The sequence below is a fragment of the Austrofundulus limnaeus genome, unplaced genomic scaffold (genome assembly GCF_001266775.1).
Source record: "Austrofundulus limnaeus strain Quisiro unplaced genomic scaffold, Austrofundulus_limnaeus-1.0 Scaffold27, whole genome shotgun sequence".
Taxonomy (NCBI): domain Eukaryota; kingdom Metazoa; phylum Chordata; class Actinopteri; order Cyprinodontiformes; family Rivulidae; genus Austrofundulus; species Austrofundulus limnaeus.
Window position 1 is genome coordinate 1,325,459 of NW_013952429.1, and position 9,570 is coordinate 1,335,028.

General features: G+C 38.8%; 1 protein-coding gene across 3 annotated transcripts in view; it reads left to right on the top strand.

Annotated features, from left to right (window-relative positions):
* utp6 (UTP6 small subunit processome component) overlaps positions 1-9,370 on the top strand; it is a 12,081-nt gene extending 2,711 nt beyond the window's left edge. The window contains exons 1-20 of one of the 3 annotated variants that reach the window (XM_014004903.1): positions 410-494; positions 591-714; positions 1,391-1,475; positions 1,589-1,630; positions 1,764-1,856; positions 2,152-2,199; positions 2,288-2,351; positions 2,439-2,557; positions 2,807-2,884; positions 2,976-3,057; positions 3,173-3,254; positions 3,335-3,513; positions 3,756-3,835; positions 3,957-4,034; positions 6,266-6,445; positions 7,883-7,963; positions 8,148-8,257; positions 8,464-8,530; positions 8,663-8,735; positions 8,882-9,370. In XM_014004903.1, coding sequence (XP_013860357.1) covers positions 623-714; positions 1,391-1,475; positions 1,589-1,630; positions 1,764-1,856; positions 2,152-2,199; positions 2,288-2,351; positions 2,439-2,557; positions 2,807-2,884; positions 2,976-3,057; positions 3,173-3,254; positions 3,335-3,513; positions 3,756-3,835; positions 3,957-4,034; positions 6,266-6,445; positions 7,883-7,963; positions 8,148-8,257; positions 8,464-8,530; positions 8,663-8,735; positions 8,882-9,036 — 1,788 coding nt within the window. In that variant the 5' untranslated portion in view covers positions 410-494; positions 591-622 and the 3' untranslated portion in view covers positions 9,037-9,370. Of the gene's footprint in view, positions 1-409; positions 715-1,390; positions 1,476-1,588; positions 1,631-1,763; positions 1,857-2,151; positions 2,200-2,287; positions 2,352-2,438; positions 2,558-2,806; positions 2,885-2,975; positions 3,058-3,172; positions 3,255-3,334; positions 3,514-3,755; positions 3,836-3,956; positions 4,035-6,265; positions 6,446-7,882; positions 7,964-8,147; positions 8,258-8,463; positions 8,531-8,662; positions 8,736-8,881 lie in introns of those variants that run through there. The other 2 variants (XM_014004904.1, XM_014004902.1) reach the window with 2 other exon arrangements.
* The last annotated feature ends 200 nt before the right edge of the window (positions 9,371-9,570 follow it).

Below are 9,570 nucleotides of genomic sequence, written 5' to 3' on the forward strand. Positions count from 1 at the left end.
GGGGTGAACCAGTCTTTGCCGTAATGTGTTTTGGGGTTTGAAAGCTACTGGGACATCATGTTTAGATTCAGGCTTAAAAGCCTGAATTTTGCCTGAAACTCTCAGACTGAAGAAGTCTCTTGGAGGAGAGATGAAACGTTTCATTAGAGAAGAACCCGTCCAGAAGACCTGTACAATTTTTTTTCTTTTTGACTCCTTAGTTCTATTGCTCTTCACCTCGCAAGCACTCCCACCTCTTCCAACTTCCAACCTTTTTTTTAACGAGTTGGAACTTTTCTTCCAACTTTAGAGGTGGCTTCAGCCAGGACACGCAGGGGCGTGGTCTCCCATACTTGTACCGTGAATTGACTGAAAGGGAATCACCTCTTCTTGTTGGCTAGGCCAAAAAGTTCAGATCACGAAAGAAGAGACGAAATTCCCTTCACGGGTTTGTGTTTCTTGTCGGACCTGTTAACAGACGGGACCGGAAGTTCCTCCAATCACAACTTTCACACGTGAACGGAGCAGATTCAGACTATTATCTTATTCAGAAGTCTTTCCTTGAGAAGTTTTTGAAAACACTGGTTTTATTTGAGCTTTTATCTGTGCAGCCTGAGGCTCACTCACCGCGTTCACAGCAAACATGGCGGAGATCGTTCAGCAGCGGGTCGAGGACCGGATCCCTGAGCTGGAGCAGCTGGAGAGAGTGGGACTTTTCACCAAGAAAGAAGTCAAGTGAGTTTTCACAGTTTAATCACTCTGAAACAAGGCTACTTTATGATTTATGGCGTGTTTTGATCTGCTCCCTGTTTAGCAGGGAGAAAACACCCAGTCAAATGATATGAAATCTAACGTTATCTATGCAATGTGAATGTCAGTGTTACCAGTGGATAATTCATTTGAGCTCTGAACTGTCAGTCATCATATAAGCTTTGCAGAAAACAAAACCACACCACTTATAACTTCATTATATTTTGCTTTCAGACAGCTGAATTCAAACATCTTTTAAAGTGATTTTGATCTCCAGACTTTCTGATAGCCCTTCAACTCTTAAAATACTAATCTCTGTGTCAAACTGTGTTATCTCTAGTATTTTTTTTAAAGCTTCAACGAAAGAAATGGTAACAAATTGTGTCTTTTTGACAGACTGCAGTATAGTGTCTAAAATATCCCTTTTAAAAATGTTTCTTTGCTATGTTGATGTTCCTGTTTCAATAAAAACTTTTTCAACTCTTGAGTTCAGGAGCCTTTTAGGCCTAAATACTCATAATTCAGAATGAAATAAAGAAAACAACAACAMATACTTCTCTTAAAATGGCTGGACTGAAGTGTTTGTTAATGCAGCCAAAGCTTAAAAAAAACTTTGAAAGGGAATTTAGCAAAACTGGTTCATTATTTCTGACTATTTCAGAGCCATAATAAAGAAATCAACAGCTCTGGAGTACAAGCTGCACCGGTTGATTGTAAACAAGGAGGACTTCATCTCCTACATTCAGGTAAAGTAGATTTATCTTCATGTGGAAGTGTTTGTTGTAAATAAATTAAAGGTACTGGATAAGCTAAGGCAGATTTACAGTGACATTTAATTTTACCTGTCTTTTCCTTGTAGTATGAAATCAATGTTTTAGAGCTGATCAAGAAGAGAAGAGCGGTAAGTAACTGTTTATAAAATATTAAAGAAAGACTTTGAAACACATTTTCTATGAATTAGATATGTTAGGTAAAACATATAAATACATTAAATACATATATTATAAATACTTTGTGTTTGTTCGTGTTTTCAGCACATACGTTACCACTTTAAACAGGAGGAGATTGAATTCCCCATCATCCACAGAATAACCAGTATTTTCAGAAGAGCCACAAAAAAGTGGAAGGTACTATATAAAAATGTGTGTGTGTGTGTGTGTGTGTGTGTGTGTGTGTGTGTGTGTGTGTGTGTGTGTGTGTGTGTGTGTGTGTGTGNGTGTGTGTGTGTGTGTGTGTGTGTGTGATTACAGCCATGTTTCATTAGAGTGAAGTGTAGAGGACTGAGTACACATCCTTGAGGGACTCATGTGCATGACAGAGTGACGTCTTACTTCCAACAAAACCTAACTGTTGTCTTTATTTTTTAAATGAATTGGTGTACAGTCAAAACAAAAGGGAATGTAAATACTTGTTTATTTACAGGATGATGTGCAGCTCTGGCTCTCACATGTTGCCTTTGCCAAGAAATGGGTACGTAGACATTGGACAYACAAACAAGCCTGTGTCTTCTTTTTCTTTATTTTTAGTTTTTACTAATAATTTCCGCTTCACTCACCAGACAACCAAAGGTCAGATCAGCAAGGTTTTCTCAGCAATGCTTGCTATCCACCCCGACAAACCAGGTAGAGATTTAAGACGGAACTTCTGCTGAGGTCTTCTATTACTGTTCAGCATCTTTAAGTGTGCAAACCGAGCTTTGCTTGTTTCAGCCTTGTGGATCATGGCTGCCAAGAGCGAGCTGGAGGATCGAGATTCGTCCGAGAGTGCCAGACACCTGTTTCTGCGAGCGCTTCGTTTTCACCCAAACAGCAAGAAAGTCTACCAGGAGGTAAAGCAAGCAATGCAACCTTAACGGAATAACCCACGTTTTCTTTGAAAATGCAGTGTGAACGCTGAATGACTTAGCTGAAATATGTTCAAAAAGCTGAAACTGAGTCAATATTTAGAAAAATGTGAATAATTATGTCAGCACTAACAGGAAAACTGAATCATCATTCACACAGTTAAGAAAAGGATACATTGAAAGTTGTTTTAAAACACGAGCAGCCACTAAATCCTCGGTCGGTCTTTGTTTCAGTACTTCCGCATGGAGCTGCTGCACTGTGAGAAGCTGAGGAAGCAGAAAGAGGTGCTGGAGAAAGCTGATCTGGACTTTGTGAGTGCTAAAAAACCTGGTAGGGGAGTACAAACGAAGATGCTATCGCTTTGTTTTTGATGTTTCAGTACCTCTTGTTCACACCTTCCAGGGTGAATATGAGTTTTCTCCTGAGATCTTGAGTGGCAAACTCACCGAGGTTGTGTACAGAGACGCTACAGACAAAATCAAAGGTAAGCTTTCTGAAAGGATTTTTATGGAACTCCCAGAAAGTATTAAGTGTGCAGCTACAACTGAACAACAGAAGCTACTTTAATGATGTAATGTTTTTTGTTTTTTTAACTACAGAAGCAGAGTTTGTCATCTCACTCCTGAGCATAGCATCGGTCTTTGACTTCACCAAAGAACTTCAGGACATGATTCTGCAAGAGTAAAGAACAAACACAGCCTCAAAACAATTTCTTACTCCAACAACTTSTACTTTATCCTTTTGGTTTGCCTTTTTTTCAGCTTACAGACAAACTACACGGAGGACAGCCTGACCTGGGACTTCATGGCCAAGAGGGAGCTGGAGGCTCCGGGGGCCGGGGAGGAGCTCCACTCAGCCAAAGGTCGAGCCTCGGATATCAACCGCAGAGAGGAGCGCTGCTGTCAGGTGTACGAGGAGGGCGTCAAGAGCCTCAACACTGGTGGGAGCTCAGAAAATACACACATGTTGATGTTCATTAAATCAGTTTCTGACCACTTTTATATTAATCTTCATTACAGCAATGTTTACAGCAAAGTTTGTTTCAGTTAAACAAAAAAATTAGAAAAAAGAATATTCGTGAATTAAATATTTTTTTTCATTAATAAGTTTAAAGTGTTATTAGAAAAAAATTCTGGATACAAAAGTTCAAAGAAAAAATGGTATGCTTGCTTTTCCTTTCAGAGCCAATGTGGACCTGTTATGTGGCCTTCTGCTTGGAAAGACTAAAGAGAAAGACTAACGTCCAAGAGCTGAAAGAAAAGGTGCATAAAAACCACCTATGATGTTTTTTTTTCTGTTAGCTCAGTGCGGCGAAGTGTCAGGGGCTTAAGCCTTTGTAAAGTTAAGGAGTAAATCCTGACTGATCATCTGTTGGTGTCACAGAGACAGGAGAGGCTGCTGGGAGTTTTACAGCRTGCCCATGACTCCTCCCTACTGAAGGAGAATTACTACAAAAACTGGGTAAGACCTCTACTAAACATGTATTTATTACATTGATTCTGTTGCACAATTAAATAACACTTGTGGTACAATAATTGGCACTAGTGTCATGTGGATTCTGTTTTAAGTTTATTCTTGTGGCAATTTTTTTTTTAAATTTGTTTGCTGTCTTTGATCACACTGAAAACATTCTACACGCTCTCTTTATTTCACCATTATTAAACACAAATTGTTGAGTTAAATTAGAAAATCCAAAGCAAGTTTCAGAATGGATGGACATAATACATGAACTTCATTTTCAGAAAAATGACAGAAATCAAGTCAGATCTGTGAACAGTGTTCATGCAGGGTCTTAAAAAGTCTAAAATTTAAAAATCAAAATTTTAGGCCTAAAAAAGTCTTTAAAATGCCCAGATTTTCATCCAAGATCTTAAATTTAATTTTATCAAGCCTTAATCTTTTTTACTTTTGATCATTCCTGAGAAGCGTTGGCTGTCTACATATACAGAATTAAAGCTCCGTAATCAGAGGTTGATGCGATCTGTCTCGATGAAGTGTTAAGTTTGCTATCGGTCTTTGTATCTCCCTAAACTACAAATCCCGTGATAACTGCAGACAAAATCGGCACAGTTTACTTCCATGTTTTCGACCTCTTTGCCGCTACAACCTCCTGCATACAGCAGCTTGTTCACCTGCCCAAAAAAACAAAGAAGTTCATGGGAAAGTGTTTTCAATTAGACTTGGGTTGATATCAGTGATTTTTACACTCCATTGGAAGCGGTCCACAGCAATCGATATGAAGGTCTCATAGATATGACCACTTCATTAAAATAACTTAGTGTTCTTGTATTAAATTAGACTTGGGTTGATATCAGTGATTTTTACACTCCAGTGGAAGCGGTCCACAGCAGTCGATATGAAGGTCTCATAGATATGACCACTTCATTAAAATAACTTGGTNATTTTAGGCCTAAAAAAGTCTTTAAAATGCCCAGATTTTCATCCAAGATCTTAAATTTAATTTTATCAAGTCTTAATCTTTTTTACTTTTGATCATTCCTGAGAAGCGTTGGCTGTCTACATATACAGAATTAAAGCTCCGTAATCAGAGGTTGATGCAATCTGTCTTGATGAAGTGTTAAGTTTGCTATCGGTCGTTGTACGTCCTTAAACTACAAATCCCGTGATAACTGCAGGCAAAAAACGGCACAGTTTACTTCCATGTTTTCGACCTCTTTGCCGCTACAACCTCCCGCATACAGCAGCTTGTTCACCTGCCCAAAAAACAAAGAAGTTCATGGGAAAGTGTTTTCAATTAGACTTGGCTTGATATCAGTGATTTTTTTTAACTCTGTTGGAAGCGGTCCACAGCAGTCGATATGAAGGTCTCATAGATATGACCACTTCATTAAAATAACTTGGTGTTCTTATATTAAATTTAAATATTATTTAATAACTAAATTGATAGCAATAAAAGGTTTCTATGTTAAAACTTGTGGCACAATTTAAATTTTTCTGTTAATGCGTCGGTTCGGTCTGAAATATAATTCCTGATGGTTTTAAAAGGTCTTTAAAAGGTCTTAAATTTAACTTACTGAAACTTGCATGAACCCTGCTGTGAAGTATAATATGTACTATTTCCAACCAGAAAATCAGTGAAACTTTTTTTACTAGATGGCTCCTTTTATTTATTTTTTTAACATTATTGACTATTAAAATCCAATGAAATCCTTTACTGTGTCTATTTTTCCCCCATTCTATACAGACATTTGTTTTAGTCAGTTCCTCTAAAAAATTTGTTTTTTACTTACAAAAATAGAAACATTAACAGTCTGGAAACTTTGAAAGTCATTTATTCAAACAAAACAAAAAMCAAAAACAGTGGGCTGAGCAATAAACCCTGAGGAACCCCACAAGAAACGTTTAGGCCGTACTATAACTTTTGTTTTGTGTGATCTGATTACAAATGACATTTYAGTCACATTTATGTGGATTTATGTAGTACATAATTCTTGATAAACTTAATTAGCTAAAGATGTGATCTGCGAGAAATGAAGGCACATTAAAAAAGCAGTCAATTAATCCTGTAGCTGAAGAAAACTGAAACCATAAAAACAAACAAAACTGACTTTTCCCAAAGTTGTCTGTTTAGTTATTTTTAATCAGCTGACAGCTGAGTGGTTGAGGCTCAGGATGTATCAAACTTGTGCGGCTAAGAGAGGAAACTAACACGATGTTCTCCATGTGACCAGCTGGAGATCCTGCTGTTGTCAGGTGATGCTGAGGGAGGAGCCGGTGTTGCTGTGGCGGCCGCGCGGCGCTACATCCAGTCTGTGTCGGTGTGGTGTTTGAGTCTGCGAACATTAATGCAGCTGGGGAGCGGAGACGTTGGCGGGCTCTTCCAGGACGCCCTCTCACACGTTAATCCCAAGGTAAACACAAACCTTGTCCCCAGTGATCGGTCCTTTAGTCCTTCAGTGGGTTTTTCTGGCACACGGGTTCTGTTACAGTCCCAGTCCAACTGCTGTCCCACACGTCATCCAGCAGAGCCGCTGTTTAACTGGGTCATCTCCTTGACCCAGTTACTCTGTTCCATCTGATTTATTTCCTCTGGCTGCACGTGTGGATGGATGAGGACGRGTTGAGTGGTAGCTGAAAATAACGATGAAGTCTTTGTGTATTTCTACAAAAACCCGGGCCCTGACTCAGTCAGGGACTGTGGTAGCTGTGAACAGAATATCTGGTTGTTGGTACGGAGCTTTCCCAACAGTCTAGTTAAGAATTAGCTGCATGAGGAGGATTATTCACTGCTCAGGTTTTTCCTCTGTGTGTGGAGCAAGAACACACACCTGGGGGTTGTTTCTGGTTTTGTTGATCAATCTAATGTTTCTGTGTTGCTTCTCACTGAAGTTGCAGATGAATTATGGAGAACTGACTCCAGTCCTTTTATTAAAGGGATCCACGAATAGTTGTAACATTAGACTTTATTTGATAAACATATATTTTAACTGTAAAATAAAGACTGTAAAAATACTGTAGGCTGTTAATTTGTATAATTTTTAAACTAAAAGTTTAAAAATATAGTACACGGACGGAGACATTTTATTTCCACACAAAGCATTCTGGGTAAATGATGACGTGGATAGGTCAACGGTGCGAGGCTGCTAGCGAGCTATATCCACCCTGAAGGTTAATCTTGGACAATATCTGATGATCGACTCTTTTAAATGAAACCAGAGCGTTGACAGAGAGGAGAAGGTAGAAATGACTCAGCCTGTAACTGAAAATATAGATGGAGGACAACAGAGCTGCTTCATGGAAGAAGAACCTCAGCTTAGCCTGTTAGCTTTAGCGCCGACACTATCACCATATATACATATGTATTAGCTCGGTGCTAGCGCAACAAACAAGCTAAACTGAGGTCCTCCATCCATATTTTCAGTTGCAGGCTGAGTCATTTTTGCATTTCCCTCTCTGTCATGTGGATGGAGGACCTCAGTGACGAGAGGAGAATGTGTAGCGCTGAGCTAATACATATTTATGGTCTTTAAATATATTTTAAAATTATAAAAGCTAAACGGCCTAAAGTATTTTTAGTCTTTATTTTACAGTTAAAATAAATGTTTATCAAATAAAGTCTAATGTTACAACTAATCATGGATCCCTTTAAAACCTGTAAGTTCACTCTTTATAAAATAAACCTAAAGGCGTTGAAGCTAATCTCATATAATCTGATTCTGTGACTCAAAAACTCTTGAGTTGAAAGTATGAACATAAACTAACATCTTTTATAATGACACATAGTCCTAACAATCCATCTTATCCCAAATAGTTAATTTATTAACTATTGATGTTTTTGTTTTTCACAGGAAAGTCTGCCACTGTGGCAGCTGCAGGTCCAGTGGAGCACGGCGAACCAGAGTCCTGAAGAGACAGAAGCTGTCTTCAAGGTAGTCCAACGTCCTCCTGAGAGTTTTATTTTACAGAAAATAAAAGCTCGCTGTTTGTCTTAGAGGAGACAAACTGATCTATTTTTCTTCACATACAAAGTGATTAAGATCCAGGATAACTGAGATGAAAGCTGTGTGTGTGTGAAAATAAACCGCCTCACAGACAGTTTTTATTGGTTTCCAGAGAGGGCTGCAGTCTGCAGTCGCCACTGTTGCAATGGAGATGAAGGAGCGCTACCTGGATTGGTCCTACTCGACCGGAGGCTATAAGAAAGCAAAGAAGACCTTTACAAGGTAGTAATGTGGATATCGCTCCGGTTTAAATCTCAAGTTTAACTTGTGATGCTGAGTCTTCAACAATCTCTGAAAATATGTTGTGATTTGTGATGAAATTGTAAACTAAGCCAATTGTCAGATTTTAATGATGTCATAAAAAGTCTTTTATGGGTCACGTGGACAAAAAACTGATTTGAAAACTGATRAAAACTTTTTTTTTGCAGCCTGCAAGAAAACCGTCCACTGTCCAAGGCTTTTTTCACAAAAATGATTGAAATAGAGAAAGAACAAGTACGTATATCACTCCCATTGTTCAAAACAAGAATACACTTGAAGTAAAGCTGATTATTAAACCTCAGTTTCTTTATAAATTGGGGAAAAAAAACAAGTGTTTCAGAAAAAGACTAATCTTTTTTTCCCCAGGAGACTCCAAAGATCAATAATCTGAGGGACTATTATGAGAGAGCGCTGCAGGAGTTTGGCACTTCAGATGATGGTGGGTAGGACGGGAAAAAAACAACAAAAAACAGAATTAATTCAAACGTTTATTTACTGGTTTATCAGTCCAAACAATTAACAGATGAAAATAAAATCCTTGTTTGAATGTGAGACGTTAACGCTGCCGTTCTCCTGGCGGCGCAGATCTGTGGCTGCAGTACATCCAGGAGGAGCAGGGACCCCTCGGTCAGCCCCAGAACTGTGGGAAGATCCACTGGAGAGCCATGAAGTTCCTGGAGGGGCCGAGCGTGGAGCGCTTCACCTCCAAATACACTCTGTTTCAGACCGGACACTTGTGAGGGAGCAGAGTGGGTTACAGACGTTCTGCTTGTTTCTAAAAGGACCTGGAAGTGTTTAAACACGACTCGACTCTTTCCGGTCACGACTTGTTTCGTCACCTTTAAGTGGAAAGTTTCAGRTCGTAAAGAAAAGAGGCTATTTATTCTTCTTAAAGGTCCAGACGTGTTCTGTAAACATTCCCAGACTCTGACCTGTTTTCTTAATGCCTGTAATGTTTTACAGCATGTGTTTACTTTGTTGTGATGCTTTGAGAAGCAGACTGTTGAAAACATTTTGTTTAGAACGATCCAATCTGTGAGTCTGTTGTGATATTAAAAACAGTTTTTCATCTGAGGGTGTTTTCTAGTAATGGTTTGGAAACAGCAACACAAACGAACGAATGTTTCAAGTTTGACCAGGGCCYGCATTTATCAAACTTCTTAGAATTACTCTTAAGAATGCTGCTAAGAGTGGACTTAAGTGTAAAAAATTTCTTAGTTAAAAGCTGAGAGTAAAGGTCAGTTATGAAGCGTCTCAGTCTTACTTTAAGTGAA